General features: G+C 44.2%; 1 protein-coding gene across 4 annotated transcripts; it reads right to left on the bottom strand.

The window, feature by feature from the left end:
• Nucleotides 1-281: 281 nt before the first annotated feature.
• On the bottom strand, nt 282-8664 carry YPEL5 (yippee like 5). Of its 4 annotated transcripts, none has more exons than XM_033144628.1 (3): nt 8530-8664; nt 3018-3178; nt 282-2366 (listed from the first exon to the last, which is right to left on the bottom strand). In XM_033144628.1, the coding sequence occupies exons 2-3, from the start codon at nt 3156-3158 to the stop codon at nt 2142-2144; spliced, it is 366 nt and encodes a 121-aa protein (XP_033000519.1). In that variant the 5' UTR covers nt 3159-3178; nt 8530-8664; the 3' UTR covers nt 282-2141. The 4 variants fall into 4 exon arrangements, with proteins under 4 accessions (XP_033000519.1, XP_033000520.1, XP_033000521.1 ...); XM_033144629.1 differs by lacking the exon at nt 8530-8664 and adding an exon at nt 7999-8099; XM_033144630.1 differs by lacking the exon at nt 8530-8664 and adding an exon at nt 7390-7413.
• Between the last annotated feature and the right edge of the window lie 15533 nt (nt 8665-24197).

Below are 24197 nucleotides of genomic sequence, written 5' to 3' on the forward strand. Positions count from 1 at the left end.
ATGGCGCACCCTTTAAAAAACAAAAGAAATTTTTGCTGTGATAGCCCGCACCTGAGAAGGAAGGTTTTATTTTGGCCTGGAGAGACCAAAAAGAGACTCCCATTACAGGAAGCCAGGTAGACTGTTCCAACCAAGCTGTGTTGCAATATACAACAGCTATCTCCTTCCACTGTAAATCTCTGCCATTCCTTCCTTACATTTGTATATTTAAAACAACCAACAACAACAAAAAAAGTCTCAAGAAGTGTTCTTGCCAGTGAAGCATAGAGCTGGAGACCATGCAGGACAAAACAAACTTTATTGTACTGCAACATCAAAAATACATGTAGAGTACATCAAGGACTGCCAATCACAAGTTGCCAGTTAAGTTACTAAAATAATCGGGAACTACTGAAGTCAATAGTAAAGTTTACTCATCTGAGGCACAAGTACACTATTGTTTAAGTATCCTGATTTGACTTAGCTCCAGTACACAAATCTACATGTTGCCCCTCTAAGTTGCATATTAGAGCTACTTATCAAGCTAAGAGGGGTGCCCAAACTACAGCTCAATGGCCAGAATGCCACATGTGGAGTGCAAGATACAACTCCTCATCCAGTCTGCAAGTTATATATGGGAGGCATGGCTCATGGAACAGTATTCCTAAAGGCACTTGCAAAGGCAACCCCTTGCCCCAGCCTGTGCAAGTGTGGTTAGGACTGAAGTAAGGACGACTGATCCTCCAGATTTATGGATGCTTTATTTGCATTCCTTGCTCAGTGGCAGAACTTAACAGGTGCTATCTGATTGCTGAGGATCAACTACAGTAAGGCAAATACCTTGTCTAGCAAATACCTACTGACAAGGAGAGTACAAAATTGTGATTAATATCTTCAAGATGCAGGTCTTGGACTTCCAAGAAATGTAGCTTGGCAGGCCATGCTGGCAGCAACATTTGGGCACCCCTGAGTAAAGTCTACAGAAAGGTTTTTCGGGTGAGCAAGATCCAGTATTGCAACACAAGTAACTGCTACAGGAAGCACCAGATAACCTATGACCAAGTACAGCCAGATGAACTTCTGCTGGTGAAAGCAGTAAAGGTGCAGCACCACAATGGAAAGATGCAACTAAGAGTAAGAGCTTTGATATCAGAAGCAGCATTTGAAGACAGGTTGTTAGCCATTTAAACAGATTTAGATCAGATGCCTAGTTGTATGCATGGCTGCACATGCTGGCATGCCCTTCTTCCTTATAGTTAGGTTTCTAATGCAAAGCTATGGATTAAAAAGGAGGGAAATTCTAAGATTAGGAGTTGCAACTTTTCTATTTAAGGAAGTCAGCCAGGAAACAAACAAACAAAAAAGCTGCAGCAACTGCTCAAGTCCCACCCATCACTACCTACATAGTTCTGAAGCAACACAAGACTGGACAGCCATTTGTCTATATAATTGTGTAAGTTACATCAGGAAACTGAGAAGACAAGCAGTTTTGCCCTATTAAAAAAAAGTCAACACCAGCCCTATGGTGGAAGGGGTGCTTAGGTAAATGAGGAATGAGAAAAATTTGGGGTTACAAAAAAAATAAGGTACAGACAAGCACAGGCTCTGTACTACCAATGAACCCCCAACAAGAATATGAATCAACGGCCAGCACAAACTGGACTAAACACTGAACCTTTAGCACTCATCATAAATTCGGACCTCTTAAGCCAGCAGATCAGGTGAAAAGTCTGGCTAAAATCGAATTAAAACGAAGGACAAAAAATTGAAATAAATTAAAAGATTGCTACACTTAAAATTTTCCTTTTGATGTAACAGGTTTTACAAACTAAAATCCAACTGTATTCTCTCAAATGAAAGAAATATTCCAAATTGCTTTCAGAGGATTTGTAACTTCAAATGATTACATATCTGAGACTTTAACAGAAAAAGCAAAGTTACAGCATCCATTCAACATTCCCTATGAACCGAAAGGGATAAAAAGGGAGAAAGAAATAAAGGAAAGTTCTGTCTGAAATTCTCTCACAATCTTTCCCACTCTCTAGTTCATGAATCCAACGCTGATGCTAAGGTGACAGTGTATGTAAGTAGATTTTTTGTTGTTGATTTTTCTCTTTTTAAAGTTTCAACAGCGAAAGCCTGGAGACAACTGAGATGTTCATTCATGAGTTATCAGATGGAACATGCTCCTCAAACCCCTCGCTCTCTCGGACTAGAGCTCTTTCCAAGATAACACGGCCCTCCTTATACCGCTGGCTGTCTTCAGTGGCAAATTCATAGATCCAGCCTAGCTTGCTGTTGCAGTTCTTGCAGCTCACATCACGAACCATGTGGCGTCCAGTGAGCATGACCCGATCCTGGACTTCACTGTACTGCAGATTTACTACCTATATCAGATAAAAGGGATAGAAAGAATTTGAGATGTAATTAGTCTACAGAGGAATTGCTTAGAGCCTTCATCTCTAACTGCAGGGACACATTAACAGTAATGACCTTCATAGGGCACTCTGTGAAGGAAGCACTGGCTGCCAAAGCTGACAGTGCCAGGTTTTAGAACTGCACCAGCCTAATACAGCAAACCAATGAATCTGGGAAAATTTGAAAGGAGCTCTACAAAGAAAAAGTAGACAACACTCAGTATATTATATTAATTATTTAAATTAATACAGTTGCCTAGTGTTTTATAATGAACTATGGATTATAGGCCTCTGATAATCCCACTCACCAGTTGGTTCCCTATAAATGTGACTTTGATTGTCAGACGATGATAGAGTATTTCACAAGTTGGCCTTGCTTACTTTCTTGTTTCCAGTGCTTCACCGTTTATTACTTTCCCATTTCAAATGTGGAACTGAGGGCTGACTTTTTTCCAGATAGGTCCAGCTACACATGTTGTTAACCATTTAGCATGCAGTCTACAACCTCAGCCACTGTTAACATCACATTGCTCTCCAGCATGCAATTCTGTTTCACCATATCAGGCACTGCAGGAACAGAGTGTGGTGGCACTTAAGGAGTTGCAGGTCTTTTTAACTAACCTTGTTAAATAGGAAGGCTCGACCAGTAGCCCCTGTGAAACGAGTAGATATTAGTTCTGAGCGGTTGGTCAAGATTGTGTCACAATTTGCACAGGAAAACAGGCGAGTACCACCAATATGATCCAAGAAAATCCGGCCCATTTTTAAAGAATGCTACAGCCCTAAAAGGAGAGAGAAAGATCAAAGCTGAAAATGCCACCAACTTATGTCATAACAACTTTGAAAAAAGCTTGGGATGGAATACAGGTTTTTATGTTAGAGATTTCCAGTAAGAGATGTTGAGTAAATATCCAGCAGTGCTACATTTAGTATACAGAATCTGTGTATTCTCCTCTCCACACACACACACCACTGATAGAAAAGCAGTGGGGAGCAAAATCAATTTTGTGCAGCAGCCCCTTATCCCAGCTAATCCTCTGCTAAAACTTGCAGCAACCAAAATTGCTTTGCTTTGACAAGGAGTCAGAATATTGTCACATGTGACTTGGCTAGGAAGAAATGGGACCGAAGGGCTTCTCCATTATCTCTGTTGAGAGGCATGCAACTTTTGGCTCCTCCTTGCCTTGAACAATTTCCATTCTAGTTTATCATTTCAAGAACTCTAAGAACTAATGTCCATTTGCTTTTTCTTCTCCCCTTTCAATCCTTTTTCCTTCTTGCCTTTTAGACTGTAAGCCTGAGGACAGGGACTGTTTTACTACTGAACTTTGCAAGCTACTCTGGGAGCCTTTGTAACTGAAGAGCAGGGTAAAAATCCTTTAAATATCTAGTTTGGCCCACAGGTTCTATGCCAAGTACAGCAAATAAGAGATGCTGAAAGAAGACTATGGATGGGCCCAAGGATAAAGAGTAGCTGGAGAAAGGGCTATGTCTTAATGATAGAACATGTCTGCATGCAAAGTCCCAGGTTTAATCCCCAGTATCAAGTTGTCAGGGACTAGTTGGATGCAGAGGAATGGTGGGAGGAACCAGCTGAATCTGCTCCTGCGTATGACTAACACTGGATATCATCTATTATCCTGAAGCTTAAGAAGCTCAAGTATACCATGAAAAATACTCTTAAGAACAGAAGCTGTCACTTACTTTAGGGAAGTCAAATATTCCCAGTGCTGTCCTAGTTTAATAATAATAATAATAATAATAATAATAATAATAATAATAATATCCCACTCATGTGGCTGGGTTTCCCCACCCACTCTGGGCAGCTCCCAACCAAATATTAAAAACACAATACAGCATTAAAAACCACCCTAAATAGGGCTGCCTTCAGATGTCTTCTAAAAAGGGTTTATCAATTAAAAAAACTTAAGCCTGAAAGTTTATGAGAAACTAGTTAATAAGCAAGATTTTTCCATTACTGGCTTAAAATGTTACACAATAAATTTATGTGAAAGCAAGCTTGTCTGACCAACATATTGACTATAGCCAGGGATAGGGTGCCTATAAACTTATAACCTTACATCCTGAATGCATATTATAAAACAAATACTTCTAATGGCTCACAAGAATGAAGCAAGCTGAACAACAAAAAGCCATCAAAACCCACTCAGTAGAAGTGATTAACCGGGGGAGGGGGCATAAATGCACTGTGACTTTCCTTTTGTTTTATACTGTCACTTCTGTTCTTGTGTGGGCTATATGTAGAAATTGGATAAACAACCTATTATTAAAATGAACTATTTGAGCACAAAGATCTGAGTGTTCATGTTAGGGACTAAATTTAGAAAACCATAGCCTCAGGGCAACCAATCATTAAACTTTTCAACATTTTCTTCCTTTTATACAGATCCCTTTTCCCATGAATTGAAACTGGTTAAAGTACTTAAGTGATTCTTGAAACTGGTGCCACCACTCATTCTAACTGGGCATTCCTTATTCTTTACTGCTGTAAGGCAATTCCTACCACTACTTGAATAGGTTTAAACAAGAAGTTAGCATTGACTAGATGTAATTATTGTGATCAATTGAAAGGTTAGTTTACACCCTATCCCCCCATGCTGATATTTATATTATAAATTTGGCACCACTTTCTAATGAGCTGGTGCAACTTTTAAAGGCACATAATTTATTCGGACTAGGAAGCAAAGCAGGGGCGTACCCAGGATCAAAACTAGGGGGGGGGGGAAGCCATGGTCGTTCAGGTTGTGACATTTCAGCACGGAAAAGGCGAATGAAACCAAAATTTTAAGAAAATTATATATAATTATAGCAGTGCTTTATTACGGTAGTTATTACAATTATTTGCTTGAAATTTTTTTTATTTTTATTCTAGTTACATGTCTTATACTAATATCATTTTTCTTGGGTTTGAAGAAAACTTGTTTAAAACTTTCGTTTCAATCCAGTCCTGATTTTCCTTGAAGAATTTCCGATGGGCGCTCATCAAACACAACCCAGTCAGTCTGTCCTCTCCCATTGTACTTCTGAGCCATGTCTTTACCTTTCGAAGGGTACTGAAAGATCGTTCAACAGTAGCCATGGTGGACGGGAAAGCACTTAAAATACTGATCAACTAGTGGTGGGCAGTTCAGTTTATATAGTGACGCAGAACTCACTAGAACCCTCTAGAAGATTCCCTCTTCTCTCTGCTAGAGCCCGCTAGAGACCTCTCCCTCCCTTGAATCCCACTGGCTGGCTGACATAGATTCCTTTACCAGTCACTAGGTGGCTCTAGATACTTCTCGGTTTTTACACCATTTCAGTGTGGTAAACAACTGATTATTCGCCATCGCCCTGTAAAATAAGTACAGTTGTTTGTGGAGTATCAGAGTCCAGATCCAGAATAAGATGAAAATGGTTTTTCTGTAAATAAAATACATTGGTTGTATGTGTCCTTTACGTACAATTCCAAAAGAAGCATGCTTGAGATAACGTGCAACTTATTTAAGCTATGGGAACTCTAATGTAGGGTTTCCCCTTCTTAGGAATTCCAAGAACTCTGGGAAATCCTTAACACGGAGCACTGACTTTCTATAATTTTGTTATTATTGAGGTTATTGTCTTACATGTAGGCTTCCCCTGGTCCACAGGTTCCAGAGTTCTGAAAAAATAAAGGAAACTCTTTTCCCATTTCCCTCACCTTTTTTCATCCTTTATGGAATGATAAGCCTGCACAAGTCACCAGGAAGTCTCCCACCCAGGCACCGATCACATATAGAGCTGCAGCAAAGTGATTGCATCTTGTGCCTTCAGAGAATGCCCTGGCCACGTATGAGGGTACATAACAGTAGTATACTATACATGTTTCCTCTTCCTCTCAATATCATGGGAGAAGAGCTATTTGCACTGTGGTATTTCAGACTGATGCTATATAAAAATAGGTAGTATCTGATTCATATTTCACTCCTTCCACTACCTCATGACTAAACCTTCTCTGCCTCACATATACCTGTCTTATAGGATTGCTGTAAGGAGAATCAAAATACTGTACAGTGCTTCAAGCACTTTACTATTACTTAACTTTATATGATGCTTTCAGTGTGTTTGCAAAATGTACCTTGTTGCACAACAGTAAGCTGAACATGAGGTAAACTCTGTTTGAACCAGCCACTGAGATGCTGAGTACTAAATGTTATCAACACTACGTCCTAAATTAATTTTTTTAAGTTTGAGCTCAATGTAATATATTATATGGTGACCCTTAACACATTTTACAAGGTGATACATCACCAGGAAGGGGAGGTAGGAAGGATCTGAAAAAGAATTAAATCACTATTCAACAGTTAAATAAAAAAAAAATTCCACCCTTTATACAGAATGCAGAAATCATTATGAGTCATATACAACCATACTTGGGGATAAAGAAACATTAGAAGGGAAGGGAAGCAGAGCCTGTTCCGCTCTGATAATGTTTTAATCACTTGGACAGCTGCTCTATATGGTAGACAGTAAAGCTAGATGAGAACAGTAACAGCAGCAGCACCCTCACTGCACCAGGATCCTCCTCTCTCAACAGGCACTGCAGAGCACCGCAAGAGGAGTGTGTTTCTGCCGCCTCCCCCAGAAGACCCAGAACATACAGTCCTGCTCCTATTATCCAAAACATTAATTACACACAAAGAAGGTGGTGGAGGAAGGGAGCGCACCCTGATTCTGGTCACATGGCCTATGGCATCCAATCAGCAAAGGTTCTGCCCATGTCTGGTTTGAGAATGAGACTTTCCCAGAAGCACAGGCGATTTGACAACAAATAAAAGGAAACAGCTGACAAGGGAGACCTGTGGGCCCCAAGTCACTGGTACCACACAGTCAGAAAAGCAAATCAACAGTTTCTCCCCTCTCCCCCCAAAAAAACTTCCTATCAACACTCTGCTCCAGGAAATACTGATCTCATGCATTTGTAAATTATGGGAAGAGCGCTGAAGCTGCTTACAATATTATAAATCAAGGAAGTGACCGTAGTAATCCAAAACTAATGCATTAGGGACAACGAAGTGATGGGGGCACTAATAATTCTGAGCAGGTGTCCTCCTGGAATTGGAAAGCAAGGTGTCATATCTGTTTAAGGCAAAACGAGAAAAAAAAGTTATTGGCCCTGGCCTGTTTTGGGTCACAGAATAATGCAGCCAGGGTAGGGGAAAGAAGCAAAGCAGGAAAAGACCGGAAGCAGAGCGTGACCTGCTTTCCGACATATGTAATTTACAGTTGTTAAGTGTGTGAGGCTACAGTAATTGATCTATTTGTGAACATGTCAAACAGAGTCCGCCGTCCAGACACGAAAAGCAGCTTTCCAAGGAGGTAAAGAAGGGGGGGGGGTGAGGATGGGGGAAAAGAAAACAAAGAAAGCAGACTTTTTAACACGACAAAGAACTTGCTAGTCATGCAACAGCTACGTAAGACACTACAAGAAGACAATAACAGCGGAACAAGGCCCCCAATAAAATCGGCAAGCCTTCAAAGCGCGACAGGACCCTTCGCTGTTTTTCGTTGAGGTTAGGGATCCATTGGTGGCGAGAGGAAAAGAAAGAGAGAAAGAGCTTACAGTTTCTACGCGGCTGAGGCTGCACAAAGGGCGTTGTGTTGTTGTCGTTGCGGCCGACGTTGCCTTTTGCGCTCTCGGGGAGGGACAGGGCTGGAGGAGGAGGAGGCTGGGCTGCTGGAGGACTTGTTACTGCACTCGAGGATGTGGAGGAGGATGAGGAGTCCGGGGGGGGGGGGGTGCGGCCGCCGCGGGATGATGCAAAGGGACAAGGGGGTGGGGGAAGGAGAGGAGGGCGAGGGCGTTAATTGTGACAACGCGGAGGAAGGGCCTGGTTTTGGGGGGAGGGGAGTCTGTTATTGTTTATTCCTCAAGCGAAGTAAGGAGGAGAAAACGGGGGGAGGGGGAGCGTTTTGCGCGTGGGTTAAGAAAACACGCAGGAAAACACCACACCAAAACGCACAGGGGGCTGGGAACCCCTCTTCGCCGAAGCAAGGGGGGGGGAGAGACGGGAAGGAGACAGCCAGACAGCCCCCACCTCCTCCTCCTCCTCCCCCCTCCCCGAGCGAGCCCGGCGCAAGCAACAGCCGTTACCTGCGGGCGGACGCAGCGACTGACTGGCCACGCGACGGCCTCAACCAACTGACCGGCCGTAGGGGGGGGAGTGTCGGGTCTCCTTCCCCTGCCGCTGCTTAAACAGCGCCGGCCTCTCTCTCTCTCTCTCTCTCTCTCTTTCTCAACTCAGCTGGCTGGCTGAGACTCACTCTCCGGCCCTTGTCCTCCTCCTCCTCCTCCCCCGCCCCCGCGCCTGGCTCCGCCTCTTCCCCGCTCGAAGCCACGCCCCACCCCAACGGCGCCCTGCCTCCGCCGCCATGCTGGCTTGGTGGCCACGCCCCTCCCGGCACGTGCCGCGCCTCCCCACTCTCCTCCGACGCCGATATGGGGCGGGGCGCAAAGCGGAAGAGAGGCGGGGCCTCCTTAAAGAGCCAGGCTCCGAGAAGCTTCATGCCTTTACTGTATTTGGTCTCTGTTGGCGACGCATAGAGGCTTGCCGGCGCTATAATGTGGCTTAGTTTGGGGGTGGTTGTTTTTGCTTTCGTTTATTTGCCTCAGAATCTTGACTTAAGTGTAACCTGATACCTGTAGCAGCGCTTGGCTCAGACTTAACCCCAGTGCGCAGTCTCCGCCTTGGTAATGGGTCTTTAAAGCTGACTTTAAGGGCTGCAATCACCACCAGCTTCATTTTTGTATTTTTTGCGCACCCCCAACCGCCACTCTTGCCCAGGGATGGCTAGCCATCTTTGAAGGCCAAAAAATTGCAAACCAATCCTGTGTAAACTAGTGTAAAGTGATGCAAGGAGGTGCAAAAATATATATTTTAGTTTCACATACTGTATAAAGTCATGGGCAAGGCCAATGCTGCCTAGGGTGCAGACCTTAAAAGAAAGCAATAGCCTACTGACCTTTGGTGGGCACGGTTTTATACACATTAGCTTTTGCTATATCTTACAAATTTCTGATAATATTTTACTTTTATATGTTGAACGCAGTACAGTATCTCAAAGCTCAAACTTAATTTAAAAAAATTACATATGCTCAGCAATGTTGCAGAAGAGACTAGTTGTCTTGGCAACGAGATCCATTGGACATACCCAAGCACCAGTACTTTTAAGCAACTTGAATTTTAACATCACATCTCAGGAGATCATTCAAAAGGATTTGTGTGCTAAAACACTTTCTTTTGTATTTGAGAAGGATTGTTACTTATTCTTGGAATTTAAAACAAATGTAGTAGTTTCAACTTTTGTGCTTTTCAAGTTTTATACAAGACCTCTGTTTTCAAAAGCTGAAGTTAGCAATTTTTACCTTGGTTTCTTTCTGTCTCCCGGCTGCCCTTTGCTAGTTGCTCTGCACCTCCCTCTGGTGTCACATTTTAATAATGCATTAAGAACCCCTGGCTGGTCCATAAAGAAGGCTGATCGCCGAAGAATTGATGCTTTTGAATTACGGTGCTGGAGGAGACTCTTGAGAGTCCCATGGACTGCAAGAAGATCAAACCTATCCATTCTTAAGGAAATCAGCCCTGAGTGCTCACTAGAAGGACAGATCCTGAAGCTGAGGCTCCAATACTTTGGCCACCTCATGACAAGATAAGACTCCCTGGAAAAGACCCTGATGTTGGGAAAGATGGAGGGCACAAGGAGAAGGGGACGACAGAGGATGAGATGGTTGGATAGTGTTCTCGAAGCTACCAACATGAGTCTGACCAAACTGCGGGAGGCAGTTGAAGACAGGAGTGCCTGGCGTGCTCTGGTCCATGGGGTCACAAAGAGTCGGACACGACTAAGCGACTAAACAACAACTAGAACCCCTGAGTTGTGGATGCAGGGGCACCCATAATTTCAGGAATTGGTAGAATAATTAACACTGCTGGGTTAAGTTTCGGATAATCCTTTATTGGGGGGCCTACATACCCATCCAGGGGAATTTTGACCTCTTAAAGCAAATTTCCAGGCGGCTTGGGTTCAGTGGCAGCAGCCGGCCGGGGGAGAGTGGGTGATCACACCCAAAAAGCTATTGTGCAAAAAAAGCCAAAGTTAGCCCACCTTGACATAGCTGGCTGGGGATAAGCTATTAAGAAACAAAGGCTGACATGACCAGTCATTAACCCATCAATAGAAACCATCAACAAGGTGGGAGATTGTTGGACTACTACTCCTATCATCCCTGCCCATTGGCCATTCAGGCTGTGCCTGGTGCTAATTATAGTCCAAAAACATCTGCAGAGCTCCATGTCGGCCACCTCTGGTTTATGCTATTTAAAAATCTGTTGGATGCTACAAGACTCTTTGGTCCTTAAAGTGTATTATTGATTCTTTTGTACTGATGTTTCACTGTGTTGGCTCTGTAACTGATTTTTCAAAGTGGTGGAAGTATATTTTGATGCACCAGGGTTGTTTATTTTGAACTTATTAAGCTTTGTTACAAACACTGTATATTTTTATGCTTGCATTTTGTTTGCTACCTTGGGTCGACTCAACCCAGAAAGGCGGCTTATAAATATTTCAATAAATGCATGTGAATAAACAGATTCACTTTTAAAATGTTATTTTATGTTCTTGCCTCCATTGGAGGTAAGCAAAAACTTAGCAAAAACTTTCCTGGGTGTCCCTTTGCTATCTCGATCGTCTGGTACATTGCTGTAAACCTTGAGAGGTTGTCCTATTAACTTCCTGTGACTGCCAGAGAATGTAAGTGGCTGAAGCTACCTTGTAATTAACTGATATGGATGAACCCATGTTATTGTGCCTCCCATTATACATAGATATGAGCTTTATTGTTCCTAGAGTGGTAGACAGATTGAGGCAAGAGCTATACTTAGATTATGCCTTTGATCAGCAAAATCAGTTACAAAAGCCTGAGGTAACTCTGCCATACCCTTGGACAGTTTCCACACATATTGATGAAAAGTAGGCTTGTTTTTTTTAAGGAAGGGGCTGATGTGGCACAAAGAGTACTGAGAGCACTCTCACAATGGGAGGAGATAATTAGGTTCTTATTCATAAGCAATATTCTTCCATTCCTGTCAACAGGACTCTAAGGCTACTCACAGAACTGCCCTGAAAAAGCTAATTAGTCTTCCTGCATCTTCCTTTTCCAGAAATATTCCAATGCTGCTTATCGCAATGGTTGGGGAAAAAAAAAAAGCTGTGAGATGGGACTAAATATCTTACTATGGCCTTGTTCACAGTATAGCTCAGTCTGCAAACACTCTTTGGTAATGAAAACACAGACCAAACAAAGTCTCTAACTTTTTTTCTGGCAGGGCTCCTCTGCTTTTAACAATTTAGGATTCCAATATCAGCTTGAAGTTGCTCTATAGTGACTGTTCCTTCATTCTTGTAAACTCCCAACAGCTTAAAATGTCGCGTATTCTTTCACGATGATGTTGTACATTTAGGAGCATCATTTTGAATTGATGGATTGTGAGTAATAGGTAATAAAGAGGTGAGATGCATTGTCAGGGGTTTTTTCCTTATAGAGAAGGTATTTTTTGATAAAGAGGTTTTGAATGTCAGCTAAGTTTATTTTTCTATTTTTTAAGCAAGGGTTGTACCCATATGCATTTCCCTTTTAACAAATTACTTCTATATTGATCCATGTTTAGGTCTGTCTTTGTAAGGATGCTGATAATATTGCAGAGCTGAAAGAATCCATAGTATCAGACTAAGCTTAGGAGCCCCAATGCCCCTCCAGCTGGTTCAACATACAGATGTTTCAATGGGAGCCTAGGCTTTTGACCTTGAAATACATAATCATTTAGAATGTTCTGCTGTTGCTTCAGCTGCACCAACCAGAGCACAATGTGGAGAACCTGGCATAGATAGAGATATTTTTGTATGACCTTCATCTGGACTGCAGCAATCCACCCAAAGAGTGATAAGTTCCTGTTTTTCCATTGTTTAATCAGTTTCTTTGTTCACTGTATCAGCAAGGGGGGAATTTAGGTCATATGATTTGCTCAACTTTCATTGTATGTTTAGTCCCAAGCACATGAGTCTGACCAAACTGTGGGAGGCAGTGGAAGACAGGAATGCCTGGCGTGCTCTGGTCCATGGGGTCACGAAGAGTCGGACACGACTAAATGACTAAACAACAACAACAAACTGAAAGGACTGGGGATGAATTCAACTACTCAGTAATTTTGAAGATGTAATTGAACTCTTGGTTTGATACTGAAAACGTAATATTGTAGTTTTCAAAATTAATTTTTAAGCCAACCATTTTCTCATCTGTTTCAAATTCTGTCTTTAAATGTGGTGTAGCTCGCAAGAGTCACTCAACCTAATGGCAATGTTGTCTGCATAGAGCCTTATATGATTATGTTTTTAACCCTCAGTCTGTTGGCTTTGGATATGCATAATACCATGCAATGAAATTGCCAGTGGTTCCAGAGTGGGGTGGGGTGGGGGATGGGCCGTTTAGTCTCCCTGACCAGCTTTATGGGTTGAGAATCATATGAACGAGTGCAGAGTGCAGCATAGTTCTCTTGATGTGATTTAGTAGTGATGGTTTGTATGAATTTTTCTCCCATTTGGTATTGCCCCTGAAACTTCAGGGATAAAATCCCATTCCAGGGGGGCAGAGGCCTTGTAGGCACCTAGAGACAGTAGGGTGAATGTTTTTGGTGTATGTAAGGTAAAGGTAAAGGGACCCCTGACCATCACTGTCCGACTCTGGGGTTGCGGCGCTCATCTCGCTTTACTGGCCGAGGGAGCCGGCGTACAGCTTCCGGGTCATGTGGCCAGCATGACAAGCCACTTCTGGCGAACCAGAGCAGCGCACGGAAACGCCGTTTACCTTCCCACCGGAGCGGTACCTATATATCTACTTGCACTTTGACGTGCTTTCGAACTGCTAGGTTGGCAGGAGCAGGGACCGAGCAACGGGAGCTCACCCCGTCGCAGGGATTCGATCCGCCGACCTTCTGATCAGCAAGCCCTAGGCCAGGCATAGGCAACCTTCGGCTCTCCAGATGTTTCGGACTACAATTCCCATCATCCCTGACCATTGGTCCTGTTAGCTAGGGATCATGGGAGTTGTAGGCCAAAACATCTGGAGAGCCGAAGGTTGCCTATGCCTGCCCTAGGCTCTGTGGTTTAACCCACAGCGCCACCTGTATGTACACAATCACAAAAATTGGTGCATGTACACAATCACAAAAATAGGGTCACCTACATAGGCATAGCAAAGGGGAGGCAGGGGGTAGCTTCTCCCCATAAAATCAAGTAAATGAATAAAAATACTTAACTGCCCCCCCAAAAAACATAAAGCCTCCCCCCCCAAAAAAAACATAAATCCTGGCTACAAGCCCATGGTCACCTATGTGATATAAAGTCTCAAAGCCCTTGTCCCATTTCATGAGCAGATCTTCATGGAGCCATATAACGTAGACTGCTACAGGGTTTGGCTAAGCAGCTGAGGAGATAGATGGTGCTTCACTTTCAGGCCTTTGGGCACACTCTGCCATTTTGTGTGTGTGTTGGGGGGGGGGGAGAATACAGCCTACATTATCCTTCATTTGCAGGCTGGTGAGCAAAGGAAAGAATTACCGTAAGCCAGGTTGTTCACTGGATTTATCTGGCTCATGCATCACAAATCCTCCAGTTCAGGCAATTTTTAGAGGGGTGGGATGGGCAGAGATCAATAAAGCTGGGAGGCGGATGACTCTGGCATTAAGCTGCTGCTGCTTCTCCCACATGTATGTGCCCTACCTATTTCTTGTTCTTTGATGCATCTGAGGGAAGCATGAAAAAGATTTAAAACATTCAACAGAATACACTCAATCCAGTGGCAGTATTATCTGATAACAAAGAGATGAGGAGGTGATTTTTTGCCAATCCCTCTCCTCCTAAAACTCCCCACATCACTTCCCAGCCTACTCTGGCAGGTCCTCCAAAACTCTAGAACTTATTTTGAGACCTGTTCTTTGGTTAGTGCAGGGCTATGATACGATATGATAGAGACGTAGGTGGCACTGTGGTCTAAACCACTGAGCCTAGGGCTTGCTGATCAGAAGGTCGGCGGTTCGAATCCCCACGATGGGGTGAGCTTCCATTGCTAGGTACCTGCTCCTGTCAACCTAGCAGTTTGAAAGCATGTCAAAGTGCAAGTAGATAAATAGGTGCCACTCCGGCGGGAAGGTAAAAGGCGTTTCTGTGCACTGCTCTGAGCCGCTGCTTAGAAGCGGCTTTGTCATGCTGGCCACATGACCCAGAAGCTGTATGCCGGCTCCCTCAGCCAGTAAAGCGAGATGAGCACCACAACCCCAGAGTCATCTGTGACTGGACCTAATGGTCAGGGGTCCCTTTACCTTTACCTATGATAAACCTGTGTTCCTTCAGAAGTCATTGGACAGCCTACTGGCCATGCTACAGAAGGGCAAAAGTTCCACATGAGTGCAAGGGCACCAACTGGATTTCACCCATAGGGGGCAGGTTATTCCAATGAACTTCTCTCTCTCTCTCTTCCCTGCCTTCATAATTGAGCCAGCCCAAGACATTTTGCTGTCTGAGATGGAGCAACATATGGGGACTCTACTCCCCCAAGATTAAGGATCACTGTAGCTAAGAAAGCCAAGTTAATTTGGCACTGGAGGCATAGAATCCCACAAGCACCTCCCAAGCTGTCATAGTAATAGAAATAGTAGTAGTAATAGCTACTAACAATTTGTTGCCTGTTTATGACACTCCGGATCTACTGCCTGAGGTAGCTGCCTCACTCTGCCTAACAGGTGGGCCGGTCCATTCACTATCCCTCAGCCGAGGGCTTCTGTGCCTTTGAACGGGTGCACATGAAACAGATATTTAACAGGCAAAACTTTCAAGAAGCTCCAGTCATGACTGTTCATTGGGCGTAAAGCCATTCTTCTAAGAAAGTTGTAAGAGAAAGGAACAGCAATTCAGCCCCAAATATGACAAATGCTTCCTCTCAGATGAACTGCTGCTGTTGATAGTACATCTTAGTCATGCACCACGAAATCTGTTGATATGATGCACATGCTGAAGACATGACTAGTAACGTCTTAATCACTACTACAGTATATGCCAACTCACATTTTGCATTTTGATATGCGAGGCTGTCCCCACAGTCAGTTCAGCACATACCATAGCAACACATAGCAAGGTTGCCAGGTTATGTGCAGATGAGATGTTGGGAGGACTTCCTGTGGTCAAAGACAGCTAATTAAAGGCAGGAAACAATCATTGCATCAGGCAGGATCTGAATAAAAAATAAGTTTTGTCCACAAGATGCCGTTTAAGTGGAACAAAAATAATGTGGAAGTATAGCTTCAAAATTATGCATGACTTTGGCGTTATCAGCACCAGACTCTAACCAACTGAACTATCCAGGCTTGATGTTGTAGGGCTACAACTCTCATCATCCCTGACCATTGGCTGTGCTAGCTGGGACTGATGGGACTTCAACACATCTGGAGGGTCTTTCATTGGCTATCCCTGCTATACATGGTGCTTTGCAGAGCAACATGACTCCTCTCTCACCCACTCCAAAAAAGCCAGCCTTCTGCCTTGAGGAACTGACAAGCTGCCTTTGAGCATGATCTCTGTAGGATTGTGTTAAGTGGACATCTGGAGTTCCTGGGGTTCTTCTGAGCCATGCTTAATCTTTTCTGCCATGTTGTGATGGCCTGGGAGTCAGACTCTGATGCTGAACCTGAGGGATCCCAGCCTGCACAGGATTCCCCGCCTCCAGAACCAGCTGAGCCGGGGCCAGGGCTTGAGCCTGAAGGATCCCCACCTGTGCTGGATCCCCAGGTGCAGGCATCAGCAGAGTCTGCTCTGGCTCCTGATGGGAGGGAGGACCCATTGCCTGCAGGTGCTCCACTTCCAGCCTCTTCAGAGGAAGCTGAGGCATCCCCTGGGTCCAGTAACCCACCAGCCTCTCCTGAGCTACAGAGGCTCAGGGCAGAGAGGCGAAGGGAGTTAAGTGTCTGCAGGAGGAGTGCTCGCCTCCAGGCCCGGAGGAGAGGCAAGTCTCCGGAGGATTGGGACCGCCCTAAGCATAGGGCCAGATAAAAGCCAGCCAGACCCAGCCCAAGTTGCGTGAGCAACTTAGTTGCAAGCGTGTGCTCAACCTGCAACCTTGTGCCTGAACCTGCCTTGGACCTCGACCTGCTCCCTGCCTCGCTCCCCGCCGGACTGACTTCCTTTGGACCCCTAGACCCAGGACTGGACTCGGACCTCGCTTCATGGACAAACCCTTGGGGCCAGCACACATGTGCTCCTATAATTGGAAGTGTTTTCATATTCTGTGTAGAAGAACCAGCCATTATTATTAGAACTGCATCTAAGAAAGCCTTTGCTGGATCAGACCAAAGCTCCATCTAATTCACTTCTGCACAATGACTCGTCATATGACTTCCAGTTTGCTTCCCTGGGTCCAGGAACCTGGATGTCTGAACCCTGACCTGCTGCTACAGCCTAACAGAGCATGCAGTCTTTGCAGATGAAAGTTTAAACTAGTTTTCACAGCTAGAGATGCTCTAAATCTCTGGAACAAAGGAGGGCTAAGTAACTTTGGATTTCATTTAGCAATGCCCGCATAACCTTTCCTGTTCCCCGCACCCTGCCTGCCTCCCCTTACACTACAGCCTGGCCCAAAAGGAAAGCAATCGTTGCAGAAGATGAGTCCAAGCAACTGGTCACCAAGCTTATTCTCATGCCTTGTCCTCAAAGTACTTGTGCTTGTACTTGGAGAACGTGCAGTTCTTTTCCTGTGCTGTGGCTCATATTGTTGCTGCATGGACAAAGTCTCATGCTGAAAGAGGGGAGAAGATTACATGAGTCTATGAGCCACCATGGGAAGTCAATTGAGGGAAGAAATGAAATTGGCTTTAGGATTATCATGGCTGCAAAGAGAAGTCATCACCTTAGGAGACTCAGAATAAATTCTGCACACCGAATGGCTGATGCCACACAGGAAGAACCAATTCAAGTGACCGTTGAGAGGCAATTTACTCCTTACGCTTGTTCAGTCATCTGCTGCTGACCACTACAGGAACCTAGCTCAGTGGGCAACCCAAGTTATTGGTGTTTTGTTTTGTATAAAGAATTGGAAGCAGTTTTCAACGTAGCGCAACATCTCCTTCTGCTGTTCGGAAAGAAAAGCACTTAAACGGTTGGGATAATTTTTCAGTGCACTCCTTTTTAAGAAGCAACCTTTGTATTCTTATGCAGGCACCTGGTGCTAAAGACCTTCATTGAAAAGAAACAAAATGAATGCTTTTTCTGTTCTGCTCTGCTTTCTGGGGTGCCCACATTTTGTAACACTTGCATTGATAAATCCTCCCCATTGAATTTGAACTCCGTTTCCTTAGCAATAATTTATATGGAAGATTTCAATATACAGAATAGCTTGTTTATTTCTTTGTAAATATATCAGAGCAGTTTTCAGCAATAAAAAGATTTTAAAAACCATACAATAAAATAAAACTTAAAAGCAAGGTAATTAGCCAGTTAGCACATGCTGGGACATTTATCCATTGTCAGCACCCATGTATTTCATGTTGCAAGAGGTTATTTGCTTATTCTGTTACTAACTTTGCCAGGGTAGCTCTTAATATGCTGTTTTTCAGAAGCTGGCCCTATTAAAATGTGAGCACGTATAACAATACGTTTCTTGCCTAATAGTTCTACAGATTTGCCACAAGTCAAACAAGTACAGAATAAAAGATGAAGAGCCAGCAGTCAGGACTGTTCTTCCTTATTATTGCTAGTTTTATCAGACCAACTTAACAAGGCCATCATTGCCGGCATGCACTCGCTATGGTCATCCTTGGACAGACATTGCCTACCAATAGTAACCCCATGCGCTGGGTTACTGTAATGCATGCTTTGTGGGGCTGCCTTTGGAGACAGTTCAGAAGTGGCAACTCTTGCAGAATGCCCGCTGTTAGGAAGTTGTATGGTCCAAACAGCCCTGATCCTGGGGCGCGTTTGCTGGTTGCTTATACGTTTTTGAGCCCAGTTCAAGGTGCTGGTGTTGACGCAGAAAATTATAAACTGCTTGTGGACCAAATATCTGAAGGAATGCCTCTCCCTATATCAGGAGTGGGGAATTGGGTCCTTATTTCCCCTACCTAACGGTCAGGGGTCCCTTTACCTTCTAACACTGTTAGTGTTGCTGTAGGTGTGGCGATCTGACTGTGTTATGGTCGAGGGTGTTAAGAGAGGAGGAAGAGGCTTCAGCTTCAAAATAAAAGGGGGAAATGTGTGTTTGGGACACAGGGTTAAGCCTTGCCTGCCTTTATTTCATATTCAACATGGTAATAGAGACCGATTGGGTTAGGTTCATTCTTGTGCATAAGATTATCAGCAGCAGCAGCATAATCAATTTACAACTGTAAAGTGCAAAGAAGAGAATTAAGAAAAGAAATTATTGCATGTGAGATTTTGAGTCACACTACACATTACATTTTAATACAGTATATGGCATATTTCTCTCAATATGCAGAAAACTCCTATATCCTGCAGCGGATGTGGGTTTCCCAAAGAAGAGCTCTGCTGCATCAGTCCAAGGGTCCATATCTAATCCAGCACCCCATTTCCTGTAGTTGACAACCACATGTCTCTGGTGAACCCCAAGCAGCCCTTTCTGGCTGCAGTTCCCCAGCAGCTGGCATTCAGTGGCATGGTACCTTGATCATGCAGCGAAGGGGAAGAAGAAGAAGAAGAAGAAGAAGAGCTTGGATTTGATATCCTGCTTTTCACTACCCAAAGGAGTCTCAAAGCGGCTAACATTCTCCTTTCCCTTCCTCCCCCACAACAAACACTGTGAGGTGAGTGAGGCTGAGAGACTTCAAAGAAGTGTGACTAGCCCAAGGTCACCCAGCAGCTGCATGTGGGGGAGTGGAGACGCGAACCCGGTTCACCAGATTACGAGTCTACCACTCTTAACCACTACACCACACTGGCTCTCAGCCTGGGGAGGCTGTGGTCCTCTAGATGTTGCTGGTCTTCAACCCTCACCATACCTGATCATTGGCTAATGGGAGTTGAAGTCCAACCACATCTGGAGTGCCACACAGATGCCCCATCCTTGGTCTAAACGGTCGTCAAATATCTGAAAGACCATCTCCTTCTCTACTGCCCCTCCCAGGTGTTAAGGCCAGTGGAGAGGGCCTTCTTGATAGTTCCACCTCCCACAGAAGTTCAGGAGGATGGCCCAGAAGAGGAGAATCTCTGTGGCAGCCCCTAAGTTGTCGAATTCCCTCCCCACAGAGGTGTGGCTTCTTCATTATAAAATTTTAAGTGACAGTTGAAGACGTACCACTTTACCTTTGACCCCTGAGTTTTCTGGGCCTATTCCTGTGACTGTGCTGTTTTCCCTGTCCTTAATTAACTATTTTAAATTGCCGTCACCTACGCTGTGACCTGCTGGTGAAGGACAGGTAATAAATTTAATCATCACCATCATCATATCTTGCAGCCGTGATGTCTGCCAGCAAAAAGCATGCCTGCCATTTGATCTTCTACAGTGAACACATTTTATCATTCTAACCCAATTCCTTGTGGCTTGTTGTTCTGCTGGGTAGCTTCCAACCAGGCCAGGTTTCCTGTGCATATAAGCTTACATGCTCCCGGAATGTGATCTGGATGACAGCTCTACCGAGGAAAGGGGGCAGGATCTACTGTTAACTCAGCCGGGTCATGCGTCTGCAAGCTGGAATTAGCCAATATTGCTCCAAGATGACTTACTAAGGCTCTTAGAAGCAAATATTGCACAGGTGGAACTCCACTGGAGGCAAAGGAGATCACATCAAGAAATGATCTAGGGTCACTCACGATCCCATTAAGACTTCCTAGCTTGCGGAAGGCTCTGCCGCTGACGTACATCTTTCTAATTATAACTAATACCTTACTGTGAATCTTCTTCCTTCAGTTTTTATGGGAATAAGAGCGCTTTAAGGAAACAGCTCCAGACCTCCACCAGAAAAGAACAGAGTTCCCTGCAGAAGTGATTTCGTGAGTCTGGATGCTGTAGGATGGGCACTTTATAAAGCTCATTCTGTCGCTGATATATTTTTTTTTTGGGGGGGGGGACACTATATAAATGTTCAAGGTCAGAATTCTGGATGAGCTAGTGTCAATCCCTGATAAACACTGCCCCTATTTTGCCTCTTAGGGAGCAGCATAGAAGCCAATTCCTATGGGCCAATGGGTCTTTGCCCCCCAATAAAATATTTGAGGGGGCCGCCCCCCCAAGTTGATGGACATTGCCCTTCAAATGGAGTGCATCCACCACATCATGTTATTGATTATGTGGGGGGTGGGGCTTACCTGGGCCCCTCCAATGTTTTATTCAAGTTGGCACCATTTGACCCAAGCACACATCCATAGGTGTTGTGGAAACTTGAGCATGACTACTAAGAGACCATGCTGTGCATAGCTTGACCATTTTAGTTAGAAATGATAGCTGGCATCATGATGTATGACTCTTAAGTCATAGCTCTCAACCCTCCCTGCTGTTTCCCAATGCTATAATAAGGGAATTTCCTGCAAAAAGGGGGGGGGGGAGGTTGGCAGCTATGCTCTTAAGTGGTTGCAGAAGAAATGTCCTCTTGCTTTTAAAACAATGCAGAACAGGGAGAGTCCATGGATACAACTGACAGAAAAGAGGTTAATAGCTGTAATAGAGGTGTGGGTAATGTTGTTGTTGGTTTTCCTAAGAGGCCCCAAACGACTACCTGTAATTCTGATGTGAAATATAATTCTGCTGCTTTTGCCAGTTCATTCTCTTACCAGAAGGGGGAGCATGTTTTCCATTAAACAGTGCTGTATGCATACAGGCGACTGAAATGTGGGAACAGCCACAAGGAGGAAAAAAAGGCAGAAGAAGGCAGTGAATAGCTGTAGTTGGCAATTTGTTTGGTGTGTGTGTGTGTGTGTGTGTGTGTGTGTGTGTGTGTGTGTGTGTTTTAGGGATAATTTTCAAGTTGAAGAAAAGCTGAAAGCCTGGCTCTCCCTATTGCCTCACTTTTGCGTCAGCGCTGAGTAACAGTTTATTCTCCTCGGTTTGAGTCCTTCCCACATGAGTTAGGCAGGGAATCAGCCCCTGGGATGCACATTTTCAGAATGCTGGCAGAGTCATTTCTGCTATTCACATTGAGGGCAGGAGGGCTGCTTTCATCCGCATGGGGAACATGAACATGAATAATAAGGAAGGGCATTGCCAACAACACAAGGGTGGAAATTCTCTTTGTGTGGAAGAAATCAGGTCCAATCCACTCATTACTTGCACAGCATGGCAGTCGCTGTGGCATAGCTGTTCCTGCATCACTCTGGTCATGTCTGAAGCGAAGAAGTCATATGCCTGAGACTGGTGCAGTGGTTACTTCCCACACCAGGAATTCTGGCATCCCGAGGTGAGTGCACACCAACATAGCAATAGAGATGGGTGATTCTCAATTTCAGTTTCTCTTGATTTCTCATTTCCCAGTTTTAATTCCAGGTCTCCAAATTTCCACATTTATTTTTTTTAAGTTTAGTTTATCATCATTTCACTGCAAATTTCTCCTCATATATTCATTTTCCCGTGCAATTTTGCCTAATATACAGTGGTACCTCTAGTTACGAACTTAATTCTAAGGTCTGTTCTTAACCTGAAACTGTTCTTAACTAGAGGCATGCTTTTGCTGATGGGGCCTCTTGCTCTCGCTGTGTCGCCGGCACACGATTTCCGTTCTCATCCTGGGGCAAAGTTCTCAACTCGAGGCAACTCTTCCAGGTTAGCGGAGTTTGTAACCTGAGACATTTGTAACCTGAGGCATTTGTAACTCAAGGTACCACTGTACACATTTTTGCAAAGCACTTCCCCCACATTTTGGTACATAATTTTTGGTGATAATCTGCATTTTACCCTGGTATATGCATTTTAACTTGGCTGGAGAACTGTGCTGCAAAATTCAGAGAAGAATGGATTTTCAAACATGAGCTCCAGTACTTAACTTCTGCCTCTAATGGCTTCACCATGTCAGGCACACTGAGCTTTAACAAAAGACCCTGAGCAGGTTTTATCTCTTAAATGAAAATGCAAACAACTTTGCAAAGTGACAGTTCACCATTGGAACTGCTTGCATGAAAAACGAAAACCAATCATAGGAAAAGACCGTGAAGCCTTTCCTCATTCTCCAAATGTGCCCTTTATCATCTGTCACAAACAAAATTGAAGGCCTTGTTATCACCTTATTTACTTGCCAGAGCAAAGGTGGGGGTGTCTGTGAGGTAGCCTGAGATGACATCAGCAATCCTGCTCTGAAGGGGGGAGTAAGGCTAGGAGCTGTGCTTCTCCTCCACTACCTCGCTGCCTTCAAATACAAGTAGATCTTATCTTACGCAGGGGTTACAGCCCTGGCTATCATGCATATATGCAAAAATCACACAAAGTTAGATGATCCCTGGAATGGATCTGCATCCCTACCTGTGCAAAGCCAGCACTGAGTGGGCCTCCCCCCCCCACCTTACCCCCAGCACAAAGCAGAGAGCTTTCTGAGCTTACCAGGGTCTAGGAAAGTTGCAAGGGTTCCCACAAGATCTCAGACTGCCGATCCAGGTTTTCTTCCCTGCCCTCCCACCCATGTTGTTGTTGTTGTTGTTGTTGTTGTTATTATTATTATTATTATTATTATTATTATTATTATTATTAGCAGTCTGCGTAAAGCTGTAATCAGCGTAATGTGTCATCTACCTGTAACCTGACTGAGATGCATAATAAATTGTGAATTCTTGGGATTCAGGGCTATGATGGAGGCCTGGTGTGAAGCCCAAAAGGACACACACACACACACACACACACACACACACCTGGTCTCCCTAGTGTGAAGATAGGGGAGGCAGAATTTTCTTTGTGTGTTATCTCTATGGTTACATCAGGACAGAAGAGACTGCAACTTACCACCCACCTTGATTAGCCTGGCTACAGAATGACTTTATAGACGTTAAATCCGGGGTGCACAGTCTGAGCTTGTCTACATCCCTGTGAACCCAGAAGACTAAAGCAGCTGATGTTTGGTTGAACACTTACTCTTCAATGGTCTAAAAACTGGGTTGCCAATCTCTGAATATTAACATGAAAGAATCATGCCCTCTTCCTTTCCCAGGAAACTTAATACTCCCTCTTGTCTCACATTACTCCGTGCTAATCTGAAATGTCTACCAATCCCGCCTTCAGTTCTCAACACAAATTAGAATTCCCTCATCACCCACAAGCACATATTGAAAAGAAATGTTGGTGTGTGTGTGTGTGTGTGTGTGTGTGTGTGTGTGTGTGTGTGTTTAATTCAATAGCTGTCTTGGTTTTGCCAGGGGTCTTGGATATATGTACGTATGCTTTTGGAGTAAATCAGGAATCTTTCCTTTAAAGCCCATGGAGCTATGTGCTTGTCAATGTGAGTGTGACCCTCTAGCTAGATATAATTGGGAGGGGGGGGGAATTCCATATTTGGCTCACTTAGTCCAAAATATGCTTTGCTGGCCATCATGGCTCAGAAACAAAGAGAGAAGAATGTGAAGGTCCCTTCGCAACAGAGGGGATCAGCAGTAAAGCCTGAGCAAGAAACTGATTTATATATTAACACAGCTCAGAGCAGTGGAGAAGGATCTGTGCAGAGTATTGCCAATGTAAAAGTTCTGACAAGTGTGGGGGCGGGGCGCGGAGAAAATTACTTTCAGACACTGAGGTTT

This window comes from Lacerta agilis, chromosome 3 (genome assembly GCF_009819535.1).
Source record: "Lacerta agilis isolate rLacAgi1 chromosome 3, rLacAgi1.pri, whole genome shotgun sequence".
NCBI lineage: Eukaryota > Metazoa > Chordata > Lepidosauria > Squamata > Lacertidae > Lacerta > Lacerta agilis.

What these genes read in the sequence shown, in the direction of transcription:
- YPEL5 (XM_033144628.1), bottom strand. Translation starts at nt 3,158, where the DNA reads ATGGGCCGGATTTTCTTGGATCATATTGGTGGTACTCGCCTGTTTTCC. An exon ending in GAGCCTTCCTATTTAACAAG is followed by an intron (nt 2,367 to 3,017) that starts GTTAGTTAAAAA and finishes TATCTGATATAG; the next exon opens with GTAGTAAATCTGCAGTACAG.